At 47.7% G+C, this 18,969-nt stretch overlaps 1 protein-coding gene across 3 annotated transcripts in view; it reads right to left on the minus strand.

Moving 5' to 3' along the window:
• Slc16a14 (solute carrier family 16 member 14) overlaps positions 1-18,969 on the minus strand; it is a 74,228-nt gene that overhangs the window by 37,941 nt on the left and 17,318 nt on the right. For 2 of the 3 annotated variants that reach the window (XM_074071938.1, XM_074071937.1), the window contains exon 3: positions 18,561-18,618. In XM_074071938.1, coding sequence (XP_073928039.1) covers positions 18,561-18,604 — 44 coding nt within the window. In that variant the 5' untranslated portion in view covers positions 18,605-18,618. Of the gene's footprint in view, positions 1-18,560; positions 18,619-18,844; positions 18,864-18,969 lie in introns of those variants that run through there. The other variant, XM_020171608.2, reaches the window with a different exon arrangement.

The following is an 18,969-nucleotide window of genomic DNA, read 5'->3' on the forward strand; positions in this document are numbered from 1 at the left end:
AATTTGGGGAGGACATGTTTATTCATCTCATCGTCTACCATGTTGAGACTACTCCACAGTAAAGAATAGTGATGATACCTGCCTGTTGTGGTGAGGTACAGATTGTGAAGTCAGTTGACACACGCTTCCTGACGTAACACACTGAGAGAGGCAGATTCTTTCTGTAGGACTCTTGACAAAAATTATATAACATAAATCTAAGAATGAAACAGCATCAGAAAAACCTGAATTAAGGGACATGGTCCAAAACAGCTGCCCAATGGGCCGGAGACGTAGCTCCAGTGGTAGAACGCTTGCCTTACATGCGGGAAGGGCATGTAAGATTCAGGAAGGGTCCACATGAAAAGAGGTGAGAAAGATGTGGCATCTAAGTGCAATGTGTGACCTTGACTTGCCTTTACCAATTACAGTGAGACCACTGGTTAACTCTGATTCAGGTTTGGAGATTGGGTAAGAGCGTTATAACTTTGTTAAGTTTTGGAGCTTTTAAAGCATACAGCTAGAGATCTGTGCTGTGGAAGACAATGTCCTTTTTATCTTTTAGGAAATGCCCACTGATATACTCAGAAGTAAAGGACAACTTAAAAAGCGCATTAAGTTCTTAGAACAATGCCTGGCAGTCACTCTACATGACTGCTCCTTGTCTTTTGAGGTTTTTGCACAGCTGAATTCCATGTAGTATCAAACATTGCTATTGTGGCCTTTTTCTTTTTTTTTAAACAGTATTGCAGGAAACTGGAGGCTGATTTTCTGTTCCTGTTTTCCAGCATTAGGTTTTAGATTTTATGTTGTCCCAGAAAACACAGGAAAGCTACAAGAATTTCCGCCCTCTCTGTCCTGTCTGGAATTGGACTCCACCCCTCTAAGGGGCTGAGATTACAGAGAGGAGCCCGCCTGTGGCAGACTGAGTGATTGGGACGCCTCAGACCTGGTGGAGCTGTCCTGGAGTACAGAAAGAGGTAGCCCCAGAGATGCCATTCATGTGGTTTACTGTGGTCCTTTCTTGTGGGATGGGATAAGCAGGTGAGATATGGGAAGGATGCTAAATAAAAATGTGCCTACCGATGCCATGGGCTGATTCCCAAGGCATTGTGTGAAAAGCTCCCTAGGGACCCAGGTGGCCAGACAAGAGCAAGAGAGCTTGTCTTTTAAAACCCTTGTCAAAAGATGTGAACGACCTCTACAAGGAAAACTATAAACTTCTGAAGAAAGAGATTGAGGAAGACTATAGAAAGTGGAGAGATCTCCCATGCTCATGGATTGGTAGAATCAACATAGTAAAAATGTCTATACTTCCAAAAGTAATCTACATGTTTAGTGCAATTCCCATCAAAATTCCAATGGCATTCATTAAAGAGATTGAAAAATCTACCGTGAAATTTATATGGAAACACAAGAGGCCACAAATAGCAAAGGCAGTACTCACTCAAAAGAACAACGCTGGAGGTATCACAATACCTGACTTCAAACTATATTACAAAGCAATAGCAATAAAAACAGCATGGTACTGGCACAAAAACAGACATGAAGACCAGTGGAACAGAAGAGAGGACCCAGATATGAAGCCACACAACTATAAGCAACTTATCTTTGACAAAGGAGCTAAAAATATACGATGGAGAAATAGCAGCCTCTTCAACAAAAACTGCTGGGAAAACTGGTTAGCAGTCTGCAAAAAACTGAAACTAGATCCATGTATATCACCCTATACCAATATTAACTCAAAATGGATCAAGGATCTTAATATCAGACCACAAACTCTAAAGTTGGTACAGGAAAGAGTAGGAAATACTCTGGAATTAGTAGGTATAGGTAAGAACTTTCTCAATGAAACCCCAGCAGCACAGCAACTAAGAGATAGCATAGATAAATGGGACCTCATAAAACTAAAAAGCTTCTGTTCATCAAAAGAAATGGTCTCTAAACTGAAGAGAACACCCACAGAGTGGGAGAAAATATTTGCCAGCTACACATCAGACAAAGGACTGATAACCAGAATATATAGGGAACTTAAAAAACTAAATTCTCCCAAAACTAATGAACCAGTAAAGAAATGGGCAAGTGAACTAAACAGAACTTTCTCAAAAGAAGAAATTCAAATGGCCAAAAAACACATGAAAAAATGCTCACCATCTCTAGCAATAAAGGAAATGCAAATTAAAACCACACTAAGATTCCACCTCACCCCTGTTAGAACAGCCATCATCAGCAACACCACTAACAACAGGTGTTGGCAAGGATGCGGGGAAAAAGGAACCCTCTTACACTGTTGGTGGGAATGTAAACTAGTACAACCACTCTGGAAAAACTTTGGAGGCTACTTAAAAAGCTAGACATCGATCTACCATTTGATCCAGCAATAGCACTCTTGGGGATATACCCAAAAGACTGTGACACAGGTTACTCCAGAGGCACCTGCACATCCATGTTTATTGTGGCACTATTCACAATAGCCAAGTTATGGAAACAGCCAAGATGCCCCATTACTGGTGAATGGATTAAGAAAATGTGGAATTTTATGCAGCCATGAAGAAGAACGAAATGTTATCATTCGCTGGTAAATGGATGGAATTGGAGAACATCATTCTGAGTGAGGTTAGCCTGGCCCAAAAGACCAAAAATCGTATGTTCTCCCTCACATGTGGACATTAGATCAAGGGCAAACACAACAAGGGGATTGGACTTTGAGCACATGATAAAAGCGAGAGCACACAAGGGAGGGGTGAGGATACGTAAGACACCTAAAAAATTAGCATTTGTTGCCCCTAACGCAGAGAACCTAAAGCAGATACCTTAAAAGCAACTGAGGCCAATAGGAAAAGGGGACCAGGAACTAGAGAAAAGGTGAGAGCAAAAAGAATTAACCTAGAAGGTAACACACACACTCAGGAAATCAATGTGAGTCAACTCACTGTATAGCTATCCTTATCTCAAGCAGCAAAAATCCTTGTTCCTTCCTATTATTGCTTATACTCTCTCTACAACAAAATTAGAAATAAGGGCAAAATAGTTTCTGCCGGGTATTGAGGGGGTGGTGGGGAGAGGGAGGGGGCGGAGTGGGTGGTAAGGGAGGGGGTGGGGGCAGGGGGGAGAAATGACCCAAGCCTTGTATGCACATAAGAATAATAAAACAATAAAAAAAAAACCAAACAAAAACCCTTGTCATACAGTGGTTTTGGCAGCATCTTCCTGCATATAACACCAAAAACACAGGCAACAAAAAATAGATAGGTTTGGACCGCATAAAAATTTAAAACTTTTATGTGTCACAGTGAAAGGAATAGGAGGTCTCAGCGGGCCCCAACCCCCTTGTTGGAGAAACCAGTACCAAACATCCCATGTAGATAAGATAAGCAATGTGGCAGGGCTCAGTTAGGGCATATAGAATGTGGGGAATGTGAGCGGGGGGTACATGCAAGATGTGAAGTACGTGCAAGATGTGAGGTACGCGCAAGATGTGCTCTGCCTGCTTGCCCAATGTTGATAACGAAAATATGCATGCCACCACGGTCTATATAAGATTTCCCCTAAAGAGGCTCAGGGTCGTGTTTTCCTAACCGGTCCTGCGTGTCCGTGTGGGAGCTCGACCCTGGCTAGCCAGCCCAATAAACTCTGCTTTGTTGATTGCATTCACGCCTGGCTCTCTGTCTCTCGGGGGAATAGGATTCCGGGTCCTAACATTTGGAGGCCCCAGCGAGATTTCATTTTCTCGAGAGACAGAACCTGCCTGCGAGAAAGCAGGGGCGATCCCAAGTCCTAGGCGTTGGGAGGGGATCCCAGACCTCATTTGGAGGAACTTGAGTGTTCCATTTGGGCCGCGGCGGGGATTCGGCCAATCCCCAGGGAGATTCATTCTGGGAATCTCGCAAGGAGGACCACAGGGTCCTATTGGGAGAGGCTTTCCTCTCATTTGGGCTCGAGCATTTTAGGAACCCTGGCGCCAGGTGAAGAACTAATTGAGCTAGTAGACTGACCACCCGTCAAGTGGACGCCTTTCGGCCTGATATCCCAGTTGGACGGTGAGGAGGTTGAATGGGGTGCGCACCAGTGTGAGAGAAGGACCGGTCCAAGCGAGTGCTGGAGAGTGTAGTGTGTGTGTGGAATTATTGTTGCCTTTACCCTTTTTGTTCTATCTCTCTTGGTGTTTGAGTCTCCTTCCACAATGGGACAGGGACAAACAACCCCAAAGTCTCTGATCCTTTCTCACTTTCCAGAAGTTAAAGAAAGGGCCTTAAATGCGGGTCTGGTCATCAAGAAAGGTAAGTTCGACACCTTTTGTTCTGCAGAGTGGCCCACCTTTGGAGTCGGGTGGCCCATTCAAGGTTCCCTCTCCGTAGACCTGATCACTAAGGTTAAAGCAGTCATTTTTCAGCCAGACAATCGAGGCCATCCAGACCAAGTTCCTTACATTTTGGTTGGGGAGGATCTGGTGAGGAACCCTCTCCCTTGGTTAACAGTTTTTCTGACCCACCCCTCCAGTTCGGCCCCCGGGGCTAAAACCCCAGTCACGCCCGCCTTGGTCATAAAGGAGGAGGAAAAACTTCCTCTTCCCACCTTGACCGGTCCTCAAATTAGGGCATCTCCTTCACCATCTCCGGTCTTACCAGAGAGTTCCCCCCTTTACCCATCCCTCGCAGGGGCAGAGGAAGATCGGCCGCCTCCATACGTGACTCCCCCTGGCCAAGCCAGTGCCCCGGAGGAGGAAATTTCCTCATCCTCCTCAACAGGACTGGCAGCAGGAGGAGGAATGGGTCGAAGACTTCGCCTCCGAGGGATCCGGGAAAGGGAGGGGGAAGATGGGCCCCCCTCATCAACACAGGGGGAGGAAACTGTCCCTACACTTCCAGTCCGGATGGTGGGCCAAGGGGGACCAGGAGGAGGGCAACAGTTTCAGTACTGGCCCTTCTCCTCCAGTGATCTATATAACTGGAGGACGCAGAACCCGCCCTTTTCTGAAGACCCCAAGTGTCTCATAGATCTCTTGGAGTCCATCATGCATACACACCGTCCCACTTGGGATGACTGTCATCAGCTGCTCAATACTCTTTTTACGATGGAGGAATGAGAGCGCATCCTCAACGAAGCGAGGAAGAACGTCTTGGGGGATAATGGGAGACCCACAACTCTCCAACCGGCCATAGACGAAGCTTTTCCCCTACGCCGCCCTGATTGGGATTTCGGGACCGCAGAAGGTAGGGAGCGTCTTCGGATCTACCGCCAGACTCTTATGGCCGGTCTCCGAGCGGCCGCCAGAAGGCCCACCAATTTTGCAAAAGTGAAAGCAGTCGTTCAAAGGGAAAACGAAAGCCCAGCCGGTTTCTTAGAGCGCCTCTATGAGGTATACCATCAGTACACACCTATTGACCCTGAGGCGGACCTCCACCGGTCTGCTGTGGTACTCTCATTCATTAATCAGGCAGCTCCAGACATTAGGAGAAAACTCAATAAACAGGAAAACTTAGGGGAGATGACTATAAGGGAAATGCTGCAGGTAGCGGAAAAGGTCTTTACCGCTAGGGAAACTCCAGAAGAAAGGGAGGAAAGACAGAGAAAGGAAGACAGGGAGGCCCAGGAGAAATTGAGAAAGGAGGACCGGGAGTTCCAGGCTAAGGAAAACCGAAAGCAACAGAGAGAAATGGCTCGTATTTTCCTAGCGGGTGTCCGGGACCAACCCAGGGGAGGGGGCCACGCCAGGACCCCGGATAAGGAACACTGTTTTTACCGTAAGGAAACGGGGCATTGGAAGAGAGAATGTCCTAAGTTAAAGGGAAGAAGAGGGTTTGGAAGGAGACCGGGGGAAAACAGGGAAAGGGAATGAGCAGTAGAGCAGGCCAGAGTCCTCCTAGCCGGAGAAGAGGACTGAAGGAGACGGGGCTCAGACCCCCTCCCCGAGTCCTGGGTAACAATGCATGTGGAGGGGAAGCCGATGGGGTTCATGGTGGATACCGGCGCCCAATATTCGGTTTTAAACAAGGCACATGGACCTTTGAACAAGGCACGAACAAGTGTTGTTCAGGGGGCCACCGGTACGCAGTTATGTACATGGACTACCAAAAGAAAGGTGAACTTAGGAAAACACCAGGTCACACACTCCTTCTTGGTCGTCCCTGAGAGCCCCGCTCCCCTGCTCGGACGGGACCTACTCACCAAAATAGGGGCCCATATCCATTTTGAACCAGATGGAATAATTGTGACTGATCGAGAAGGGAGCCCGATTCATGTCTTGTCCCTATCATTGGCTGATGAGCATCATCTGTTTGAGAGTCAACAGGAACCAGGAGGGGACATGACTCATTGGGTAAAAAGATTTCTCACGGCCTGGGCAGAGACTGCGGGAACCGGCCTCGCCAAACACCTCCCGCCCGTAGTTATACAATTGAAGGCTTCTGCTCTCCCCATTCAGGTGAAACAGTATCCTATGCCTGAGGAGGCCCGAAGAGGCATAGCCCCTCATATCCACAGGCTAATAAAGGAAGGAGTACTGCGGCCTTGTCAGTCTGCCTGGAATACTCCTCTGCTCCCCGTCCGAAAGCCGGGAAGCGGGGACTATAGGCCTGTGCAAGACCTACGAAAGGTAAACGAGCGGACGGAGGACATTCATCCCACCGTTCCGAATCCCTATACCTTGCTCAGCCACCTACCCCCCTCGCAAGTATGGTATACAACCCTTGATTTGAAAGATGCTTTCTTCAGCATTCCATTGTCAGAAATTAGTCAGCCGCTATTTGCTTTCGAATGGCAAGAAGATGGGGGCCAATCCGGACAGCTCACTTGGACCAGACTGCCGCAAGGATTTAAAAACTCTCCCACCCTGTTTAATGAGGCCCTGAGCCAGGACCTGGAACCTTTTCGTCGGAGCCACCCACGAGTCACTCTATTACAGTATGTTGATGACTTACTGTTAGCAGCAGAAACCCGAGAGGAGTGTATCAAGGCTACTGAACACCTGCTAACGGAATTAGGTGAGCTGGGGTATCGGGCAAGTGCCAAGAAAACTCACATCTGTAAAAGGTCAGTGACATATTTGGGTTATCGGATTGCAGATGGGGCAAGATGGCTGACTGATGCCATGAAACAGACTATTCTGGCTATCCCATCCCCGACATCCACTAGGGGGGTGAGAGAATTCCTGGGCTCCGCGGGGTTCTGTAGACTCTGGATTCCAGGATTTGCGGAAATAGCCAGACCCCTATATGAGGCCACCAAAGAAGCTCCAGATTGGAGTTGGGGAGAGAGAGAACAACAGGCCTTTGATCAGCTAAAAGACGCTCTTTTGCAGGCCCCTGCCTTAGCCTTACCAGATCCTACAAGACCATTCACTCTGTTTGTAGATGAGAAAAAGGGGGTAGCCAAAGGAGTCTTGACCCAACAGCTAGGTCCCTGGAAGAGACCAGTGGCATACTTTTCCAAGAAATTAGACGCAGTAGCGGCAGGATGGCCCCCCTGCCTCCGCATCATAGCGGCCATTGCCGTGCTGGTGAGAGAAGCCGATAAACTAACCTTTGGACAGGCCCTCTGGGTAACGGCCCCTCACCCGGTGGAGGGAATCCTTAAACAACCCCCTGGGAAATGGATGACGAATGCCAGGCTCACCCACTACCAGGGGCTCTTGTTGGATTCCCCTCGGATCACATTCACAGATCCCGTAATCCTGAACCCTGCCACCTTGTTGCCTAACCCGGAACTGCAGACACCTGTCCATAACTACAAAGAATTCCTCTCCGAAGTTACACAGGTACGGGCTGACCTAAAGGATACCCCCCTGTCCGGCTGCAAATTAAACTGGTACACAGATGGAAGCAGTTTTTTCCAAGATGGAGCCCGAAGGGCAGGGGCAGCTGTAGTCGACCAAGAAGGAAATACGGTATGGAGCAGCGCCCTCCCACCCGGAACATCAGCCCAAAAAGCGGAATTAATTGCCTTGGCAGAGGCCCTGGAGAGGGCAAAAGGAAAGCGAGTCAATATCTACACCGATAGCCGCTATGCTTTCGGTACCATCCATGTCCACGGGGCCATCTATCGCGAAAGAGGATTCCGCACAGCAGAAGGAAAACATCTAAAGAACCTAGCCGAAGTCCAGCGTCTATTAATGGCAGTGGAAAAACCGAAGGCAGTGGCAGTGATGTATGTCCCAGGCCACCAGTCTGCCAAGACGCCGGAAGCTGTCGGTAACAACAGAGCAGATCAAGAAGCAAAGAGAGTAGCAATGGTGAGTCCTCCCATGGAGACAGGGCAACCTTCCACGGTTGCGGCGATAGACGTGCCGGTCCCAGAGCTCCCTCCGCTATCCCCCTGACCAGAATACTCCACAGAGGATTTCACTTGGATGAGAGCCCACTCCCCCTTTAGAGAAGGGGAAGACGGATGGAAAAGCGACTTGGAAGGCAAGTTAATTCTGCCTGAAATACTCGGACGATTCCTGTTGGCTAACTTACATAAGTCCACCCATTTGGGGCGGAGAAAATTACTAGACTTGTTGACATCTGCGCAGCTCCGATTTCCGAACCAGACCATAGCAGTCCGCCAAATTGTGGAAGATTGTGCCAGCTGCACAATCATGAAACCAGGACGAAGGGAGGGGCACCATACAGGTACTCGGGAACGGGGGAGGGCTCCGGGAAGAAGTTGGGAAGTGGATTTCACTGAGGTAAAACCGGGAAAGTTTGGGTACAAATATTTGCTGGTATTCATAGATACCTTTTCAGGCTGGGTGGAGGCTTTTCCTACAAAGAAGGAGACAAGTCAGGTAGTGGCAAAGGCTTTGCTAGAGGAAATCATACCCAGATATGGGGTGCCCGAGGCAATTGGGTCAGATAACGGTCCGGCTTTTGTTAGTAAAGTCCTGCAGGGACTAGCCCAGACTATGGGGGCCAATTGGAAGCTACATTGTGAATATAACCCCCAGAGCTCAGGGCAAGTAGAAAGGATGAATAGGACACTAAAGGAGACTTTAGCCAAATTGGCCCTGGAGACTGGCGGTGATTGGGTGACGCTCCTTCCTTGGCCATCTTCCGAGTCCGGAACTCCCCCTATGTCCATGGGCTAACTCCCTTTGAGATCCTGTATGGGGCTCCACCCCCCATCATTCAGAGGACCTTAAGCCCAGAACTAGGTGATCTGGCCCCAAATTACCTGACCATGTTGCAGGCTTTAGCTAAAGTGCAACAACGGATTTGGCCCTTAATTCAAGCATACCACGCTGTTAAGAGGGACCCGGCTCCGGAACATGGCATAGTCCCGGGTGACATGGTATGGGTTAAAAGGCATCAGTCCAAAACCCTAGAGCCTAGATGGAAAGGACCTTATGTTGTACTGTTTACTACCCCTACCGCCCTCAAGGTCGACGGGATTGCAGCATGGGTACACCATTCCCATGTAAGACGGGCTCACCCTCCGGAGAAAAAACAGGAAAATTGGTCCGCACGGAAGCATCCAACAAACCCACTCAAGCTCCGGCTGATACGGGATGCTCCGAAAAACGAGAACACTCCAGATGCTCCGCAGCCCTCCTAGAATGGGATTATCACCTGGGTCCACTACACCCACATCAGACCGGCAGATCCGGTAGCTATGAAGAAAGGCTTCCTGCCAACAAGAAGGGTGTCCCACCACAAGGAAAATTTTTTCAAACTCAAACTTCATACTGGACCTCGGTAACTTTATTCCTTTTTCTAACCCTGTCCACCACTTGCTGGGGGCATACAAATCCACATCAACCTTTTAACCTGACCTGGATGATTGTAGATGTATCCACAGGAGACATTCTTAACCAGACCTCCAAGGTGACCCCTCCCAGCACCTGGTTCCCAGAATTATACTTTGACTTAAGGGCCTTATTCACTGGCAGGGGACAATGGGATTTGCGCCAAAGTTACTTCTATGTCTGCCCCGCTCCCCAACCCAACCACAGAAAAAAATGTGGAGGAATCGCAGACTATTATTGTAAGTCATGGGGTTGTGAGAGCTCAGGGGATATATGGTGGCCACCCCCCGAACAGGGGGACCTTATTCAATTAAGTAGAGTCTCTCAATCTGGCATTACATACCACCAACCTAGACCTATAAATAAGGGATGCCCAACTCCCCCCAATTGTAATCCCATTATGATAAATTTCACTGATTTAGGAAAAAAGGCAACGAATTGGGAATTGGGTAAATCCTGGGGAGTCAGACTCTACAAAACAAATCATCCAGGAGCCCTTTTTACTTTGCGGCATGTGCAACAACCAGTCTCTACTCTAACAATAGGCCCTAATAAGGTACTTAGGCCACCCTATGTAAAGCCACCTCCCCGACCTTCCACAGCTCATCACCTTCCCTCAACCATAGCCCTGGCTAATGTTACAACTCCAAGACCATCAGAAACCAGCCCTCCCCTGGTGAGGCCCAGTCTCATGACCGGATCTAAAGACCCCCTCTGGGAGCTAGTGGGTGCTGCCTTCCTGACGTTAAACCACACCAACCCTAACATGACTAACTCCTGTTGGTTATGTTATGATGTGAGGCCCCCATTCTATGAGGCAATAGGGCTAAACACCACTCACGATACCTCATCTGAGGAAAACCCTACTCAATGTTCCTGGGGAGACCGTAAGAGAGGTCTGACCATACAGCAGGTAAGCGGCCAAGAAACCTGCTTAGGAAAAGTGCCAAAGAACAGACGGGACTTATGTACTGTTATTAACGCCAGTTCTACCTGGGAAAATGCTATTAAATGGGTAATTCCAAAGGACAATGGGTGGTGGCTATGCTCGCGGTCTGGACTCACCCCGTGCCTATCAACTAAGGTGTTTAACAGCTCTAAAGAATTCTGTGTTATAGTGACTGTGCTGCCCCGCATCCTCTATCATTCGGAAGAGAGTCTATATTCATACTGGAATACAAAAATGGTTGAAAAAAGGAAAAAGAGAGAACCTATTTCCACAGTAACTATTGCTACCCTACTCAGCCTAGGGTTAGCGGGAGCAGGAACCGGCATAGCTTCTTTGGCCACCCAGCAGAAAGGGATGTCTTCGCTGCGTGCAGCCATAGACGAAGATATAGAGAGAATAGAAACCTCCATTAGCCACCTAGAAAAATCCCTCACTTCCCTGTCTGAGGTAGTACTTCAAAACCGACGAGGTCTGGACTTGTTGTTCCTCCAAAAGGGGGGACTATGTGTTGCTCTAGGGGAAGAATGTTGTTTTTACGCTGACCATACTGGAGTTGTTTGTGACTCCATGTCTAAACTTCGAAAGAGCCTGGAACAAAGAAAACGAGAAAGAGAGGCCGGGGAAAGCTGGTTCGAGTCTTGGTTTAACCAGTCCCCATGGTTGGCTACCCTTTTATCTGCATTGGCAGGGCCAATAATAATCATCCTATTACTTGTTACCATAGGACCCTGGATTCTAAACCGACTTATGACTTTTGTCAAAAGTCGAATTAATACTATCCAACTTCTGGTCCTCCGCCAACAATATCAGGCTCTTCATCCCCTTGAGAATGATTCCTCAATTTAGGCCGTAAGAAAAGGGGGGAATGAAAGGAATAGGAGGTCTCAGCGGGCCCCAACCCCCTTGTTGGAAAAACCAGTACCAAACATCCCATGTAGATAAGATAAGCAATGTGGCAGGGCTCAGTTAGGGCATATAGAATGTGGGGAATGTGAGCGGGGGGTACATGCAAGATGTGAAGTACGTGCAAGATGTGAGGTACGCGCAAGATGTGCTCTGCCTGCTTGCCCAATGTTGATAACGAAAATATGCATGCCACCGCGGTCTATATAAGATTTCCCCTAAAGAGGCTCAGGGTCGTGTTTTCCTAACCGGTCCTGCGTGTCCGTGTGGGAGCTCGACCCTGGCTAGCCAGCCCAATAAACTCTGCTTTGTTGATTGCATTCACGCCTGGCTCTCTGTCTCTCGGGGGAATAGGATTCCGGGTCCTAACAACAGGACACTATCAACAGGGTGAAAAGACAACCCACAAAGGTTGAAAATATTTGCAAAGGGAGTAACATCCAGAATATTAAAGAATCCCTAAAACTTAGCAACAACAGAAAAAAGCCAGCTTAAAAATGGGTCAAGGACTCAAATAGCATCTCTCCAAAGAAGATATTAAAATGGCCAATAACTTTATGCAAAGATGCTCAACATCACTAGATATCAGGGAAATGCAAGTCAAAAGCAAGATGAGAGAATATGCCAATTCATACCTATTAGGCTGGTTCTTATTTTTTAAAATGAAAAGTAACAAGTGTTGGCAAGAATAAGAAATTGGAACCGTTAAGCATTGTAGGTTGAAGTGTGAAATGGTGAAGCTACTGTGGAAAACAAAAACAAAAACAAACAAACAAACAAAAATAAAACCCTTGTCATAGAGTTGGTCATGGTGGCATAAACCTATAATCCCGGCACTTGGGAGACTGAAGCAAGAGGACCACAAGTTCAAGGCCAGCCTGAGCTACACAATGAGGCACTGTGTCAAAAAAATAAAAATGGTAAAATAAAATAAGCTGGGGGCCTGTGGCTCACGCCTGTAATCCTAGCTACTCAGGAGGCAGAGATCCAGGAGGATAGAGATCAAAGCCAGTCCAGGCAAATAGTTCTCAAAACCCTATCTTGGAAAAATCCATGACAAAAGGGCTGATGGAGTGGCTCAAGGCATAGGCCCTGAGGTCAAATCTTAGTACCACAAAATAAATAAATAAATAAATAAATAAATAAAAGCTTTGTTGGCCATGGATGGCTAAATCCTGAAACCCCTCAGTGACTTTGCCTTGGGAGGAGTGGACTGAACAGCTATGGTTACCTTGGTTATGAACCAGATGGTAGGAACCCACCTCTCCCTGGGGCATCGGTAGAGGAGTTAAGCATTGTAAGAGTACTGCTAAAAGCTGTTAAAGCAGGAATAAGCATTATTACAACTCTTAAAGACTGTCAAAGCACTGTATTGAAATCACCCCTTATTTTTTCATTTAAATGTGCTTAGATGTTCGGGGCTGGGGGAATTTAACTCTCTAATTGACAGCCCTGAGACCCTTCCCTGGGACCCTGGCTGCCTTGAGTGAAGGACTTTCAGCCAAGCAGTCAGCTGAAAGGCCCCCCATGGCAGCACCAGCTGCTTTAAACTCCATGGACACCTTGAGGAAGTTACACAACAACCACAGCTTGCTACTGATGTGCAACTCCAGCAGCTCCGGCTTCTGAAGGCACTGTCTCAGCACACAGCTTGTACCAGACTGTTTGCCATCATAGGCCTCTGCCAGCTCTATAGATGACCCTGCAGCCAGGGTCAGAGGGGGAGTGCCTCCCCTTGTGGCCCCGCAGAAAACTCATGATTGGTGTCAGCACAGCCCTTTAATTGCGTGAGGCACTGCCATGACTGGTGCCAGGGACTACGCCATGACTGGTGCCAACAGACCTTCACCTGCATGGTGGGACTGCCGCGATCAGTGCTGACATCTTTGTCACAACCCCTTTCTTGCCATATATGCAGGCTGTTCAGCTCACCCTCCTGTACTGTCCCCAGGCATTGCAACATTAGACCCTACAGAGACTTCTCTTGAGTGGCCGTCTTTGCTTACTTCTGATTTCATCATTAGCAGAATAGCTGAGCTGGTAACATGAAGAAGAGAAGAAAGACGCCATGGCAGGTGCAACAGCAGGGGCGGTGGGCCTTGGACCCTCTAGTGGCAACACTTTCTATTGGCACTTCAGCCGCTCCAGGCCTGACCCTGAGGCTGGTGCTGACAAGCCATCTGGGTCTGACCCTGGAGGCGTGGGGCTGTGGTGCTTGTCACTCTGGATCGAACCCCGAGGCCAGCACCCCAAGGCTGGTGCTGTCATGAGAGGGTGCCACCTGCTACTGCCTGGTGTGCTTGCTAAGGATTGCAACCCCACCCCCCGCCCCCACCAAGAGCCTGGAATAACTGGGGGAGCTTCTCTGGACTACTCAGGATTTCTATCTGGATAGAGCAGAAGGGCCACACCAGGTTTGTGACAGTTGCTTGGCTGCTCCTACATAAAACATAGTAACCAAGCTTCATTGTTAGAGAAGCCAGCCCTTTATATGGGCATATAACTAGCCTGGGGTCCCACCCACTTGAACCACAGTGGGGTCTTCAAGATACTCAGGCTAAAAAAGTAAAATCACAGTCGAGCTGGGTGCCGGTGGCTCACGCCCGTAATCCAGCTATTCAGGAGGCAGAGATCAGGAGGATTGCGGTTAGAAGCCAAACCGGACAAATAGTTTATGAGACCCTATCTTTAAAAAAACCAGCTCAGAAAAGGGCTGGTGAGTGGCTGAAATAGAATAGCAGCTGCCTAGCAAGCATGAGGTCCTGAACCCCAGTAAGACACACACAAAAATCATAGTCAAATGTGGCTTTCAACTTCCATGGAGAGAGGTCTGCCAATGAAAAAACATTGTTTGGCCCTCCTGGATTAGTATATACTTGAGAGGAAGGTGAAGCAACTTGCTCATAGAGGTTGTCCTGACTGCAGAAATAGGAGGGTGTGCTTCTTGGTGATCAGGACTAGGTGTCAGAGTGACATGAGGCAGTATCTCCCAGGGGGTGAAGTGGATGGGGCACATTGGTGAGTTTAGACCTACATCAACTGGCAGTGACTAACACTGGGGCTCCTTCATGCATTCAAAATATTATTGACTCCTATAAGTCATCAGACAAATCAGTGACAAACTGGTGCATGCACAATTCTTGTTCAATCTGTTGACTAATGGAGGAGAAAGTCTGTTGGAGGGAAAAGGTCTTCCACGCCTCTCTAATTTGCTAAGGAGAGAGCTGACTCCCAGCTTGGCATCATCAACAAGTCGGCTTATGTAGTTGGAATTTAATAATCGTGTTCTTTCATGTATTTATTGATGATTCCTTTATGTATTTATATAGTTAGCATTAGCTTTGGAGAACTTACCTGTGTCCAGGTGAGTTTCAGGTGAAGGTATATGCTACCCTGGACAGGCTAACAGGAGCCCAGGGGAATCAAATGAGCAGTACTTCGGGTGCTGATAAGTGTCACAAAGTAAAAGGAAGCAGGGCAGGAGGAGCAAGGAGGGTTTGCTTTGTCCTAGTAAGCATTTAGGTTGGGCTTGACGAAGTGGTAGACTTGCTTTCTGTTTATAGTAATGATGTGAACTTCTTTTCATTTCTTTTTGTAGTACTGGGGTTTGAACTCAGGGCCTCATGCTTGCTAGGCAGGTGCTCTACAGCTTGAGTCACTTTGTCAGCTCTGCTTTTCTCTTGGTTATTTTTGAGATAGGTTCTCACGAATTGTTTGCTCCGGTTGGCTTTGAATCATGATCCTCCCAATCTCTGCCTCCTAAGTAGCTAGGATTCCAGGTGTGAGCCACCGGTGCCTGGCTATGAAGTTTAAGTTAATAACGTTTAAGTTAAAACTGATTTTGTTTCAAGAAATTGTAAGTCAGTAATTGATGGTATGTGGTAGCTGACATTTGGCCTTCAGGGCTTTAAGGCTGGCCTGTACAGGTGGCACATTAGGACCCCCTGGTTTTGTTAACGGTGCCGGTGTAGTCTGTGATCAGAAGACTTCCAAATTCTTTGTGTCCTGTGGAAAGAATCAACCACAGGACACGTGGGTGTGAATGGAGTTTATTAAAAGTCAGGGAAGGGAAATACAAAGCGGGGACAATGGGCCCAAGGGGAATTTGCAGGCAGAGAGAGAATGCTTCTCTTCTCTAGGTGCTTTTAAAACTTATGCTAACCTAGGGGAAGGGAGGAACCAGGTGATTCCCATCCAATAATCATTGGGTGGGGAGCAACATGGCAGTTCTGGGCCAGGTAAGGGTGGTCCGAGCCAGAGCATGGTCAATCTGAGTTCTATATTTTTGTATGAGTCCAGAACTTTCCCTAATTTTAGCCTGCCTCAGTTTCAGCTTTAGAAAAATCCAGATAGTCTAGCCACAGTTGAGATAAATTGCATCAGAAAATTGGTCAAGCAGTTGTCATCTCCCAACCTCTCAGGGTGTTATTTACTGGAGAAATAGAGCTGAGAGGCCAGATTTTGACTGATTCATGGTTCTGAGTTCTAGGGGACAAAGGCAGGTGTGGCATTCCCTGGTGGCCCTGGCATAGAGTAGGTGGCCTAACACTGAGGCCGCCTGCAAGAGTCACCTTCACATGGTTGTAGGGCTGGGGACAGCCCTCTCTGGTTTCATTCCTGGCATAAGTCTGGGCTGCCCACTGCTCCGAAGCCAGCACCTGGGAGACAGAGTTGGTGGTGCTATGGGGTAGGCAGGTGAAAAGAATAATTACAATACGAAGGAGCCAGAGAGCAGGCAGCACTGCATTGGGGTACATTTTGCCAAACTTCCTGCTCCACGGTTGTCCTGGAGTAATGGCGGACCATGGTTGGGGCTACTTGTTGGTACAGTGGCCACTGGTCCCTAGCAATGACCCCATGACCCCAATGGGACTTTGCCAACCCCAGAAGTCAGCCAGAGACCTCATCATGTACACATCATTAGAGCTGTGTTTCAGGCACACATCTCCCCTCAAGTCACCACCTTGGCTCTGAGGACGCTGTGTTAGTAAACCGTTCTCCCTTCCCTAGGTTCTTGGGAATGCTCTCTCACTTCTTTCTTTCTTTTTTTTTTTTTGTGGTACTGGGGTTCTTACTCAGGGCCTACACCTTGAGCCATGACACCAACCCTTTTTTTTGATGGGTTTTTTTGAGATAGGTTGCTTGAACTATTTTCCTGGGCTGGGTTTGAACCATGATCCTTCTGAGCTCTGCCTCCTAAGTAGCTAGGATTACAGGCATGAGTCACTGGCGCCCACTGCTCTTCCATTTCTAAGAAATCTCCACATTGTGTACATACTCTTAGCATAGTTATTCAGTCTGATCCACGAAAGTGCCTAGGACCCAAGACCTCAGTACGCCTGACTGCTTGGTCAAGCTGCACACCCGTTTCCTCTGAGGGTCTACTCTGGCTTTGCATTCACTCCCACTGCAGCAAAATCAGCTTTTGCTTAAATAATTCTGCTCTGTTGACAGCTCCTCTATGTGTTTGCCCCTCAACTCCTTCTTGTCTGTCTTGGGTGAGATCAAACCCCGCCACTCGTCTCCCCCAACGGCAATCAGTTTTATTCAAAAGCAGCCCTGAAGAAGATGGAGGGGCTAGCCCCTCAAAGCCCCGTCCTGAGGGGAACGGGGTGACTGAGGGGTGCAGAGGGCTCTCACAGGAGGGAAGCAAGGCACAGGGCAGGAAGGCCTTGTGCTGGGCAGGGTCTGTGGCTTCAGGGCACGTCCTCCTTTCTTCTTCTCTGGCAGAACTTTGCAATGGACCTTGACCTCCTAGGGCTAGTTCTAGTATTTTTCTTAAGCCCACAGCAATTTATAGAACTCAAGACTAAGGAGGGGCATTACAAAGGCTGCCAGATGAACCGTGGCATTGTGGTGCATGCCTGTGAATCCAGCATGTGGGAGTCCAAGGCAGGAGGAGCAGGAGTTCAAGTCCAGCCTGGGCTACATAGCCAGTTTTTTTTTTCTTCTACTTTTTTTTATTAGGATATATTCGTTATACAGGGGAGGGGATTCATAGTGACAGTTCCAAGTAGGTTTATATTGTACATTGGCTAGATCACCCCATCCTTTTTCCCTCAATCCCCTTCTCTCCCCACTTAAAACAATTGCAAGAGGTTTCTTTGTTCTATTTCATAAGTACATATTCTGTTTCACAAGTATTTGAAGTCCATCAACTACATACCCTCACCTTAATCTCCTTTATTCACCCTACTCTTCCACAAGTACCCCTCCCCCCCGACACATACCCGCTGTATCTATTTTTATAGTCTTGTCTTTCATTATTAATATTTAAGTTGATGTTCCAGGGGTGTCTCAATGTATGCCCATTGTGGGTCTGTTCAGTCCCTTCCATGACTCTCCCTTACCCCTTTACCTCCCACCCCCCCCATTTTTTGATAGCTTTCAATATACATTCTTGTATCCTCCACCTTCTCATCTGATGCTCTTTCATTCCCTTTTCCTTTCCTTCTTCCCCCAAATTCTAGAGTGGTTCCATTATTATAAACACGTTCTACATCTGAGCTCGTATATGACCATGCTTGGTTTTGTGTATATGTTTATCTTTGGATCTGTCTTCCATGCATGAGAGAAAACATGCTGCTTTTGTGTTTCTGATCCTGGCTGACTTCACTTAACATGATGTCCTCCAACTGCATCCATTTACCTTCAGACCACATGTCATTATTCCTTATAGCTGAGTTAAATTTCAAATATACCACATTTTCTTGATAGATAGACCACATTTTCTTGATCCATTCTTCAGTTTTAGGGCATCTGGGTTGTTTCTATAGCTTGGCTATTGTGAATAGTGCTGTGATGAACATCAGTGTGCAGGTGTCTCTATAGTATCCCTATTTATATTCCTTTGGGTAGATTACACACCCAGTTTTAGGCCAGCCTGGGCAACAGAATAAGACCCTATCTCAAGAAAATAAAAAGAGGTGGGGAAATTGAGGTTTGAGGCCAGCCCTGGCAAAAGGTTAGTGAGACCCTATCTCGACAAACAAGCCAGGTACATACCTGTAATCCCAGCCATGCAGGAGGCACAGATAGAGCAAGATCATGGTCCCAAGTCACCCTGAGGGGGAAAAAAAAACAAACAAAAAATGAGACCCTATCTGAAAAATAATTAAAGTAAAGAAGGGTTGGGGTGTGGCTGAAGTGTTAGAGCAACTGCCTAGCAAACACAAAGCTAATTTAGTTCAAACCCCAGTACCACTGAAAAAAGAAAGAGGAGAGAGGAGGAGGGAGGGGAGGGGGAGGGAGGGAGGGAAGCAGGAAGGACAGAAAATTGAAAGATTTACCAGTTAATATCTTAACCATTTAGGTGTGGCTTCTCTTTAGGATCTAGTATCCTAGGCGAAAGGGAGGGGAAAGAAATCTTGCAAAAAGACTAGGGAGGGGAAGGACAGAGGGAGGGGCAAGCAGC

Source organism: Castor canadensis, chromosome 4 (assembly GCF_047511655.1).
Source record: "Castor canadensis chromosome 4, mCasCan1.hap1v2, whole genome shotgun sequence".
Taxonomy (NCBI): Eukaryota; Metazoa; Chordata; class Mammalia; order Rodentia; family Castoridae; genus Castor; species Castor canadensis.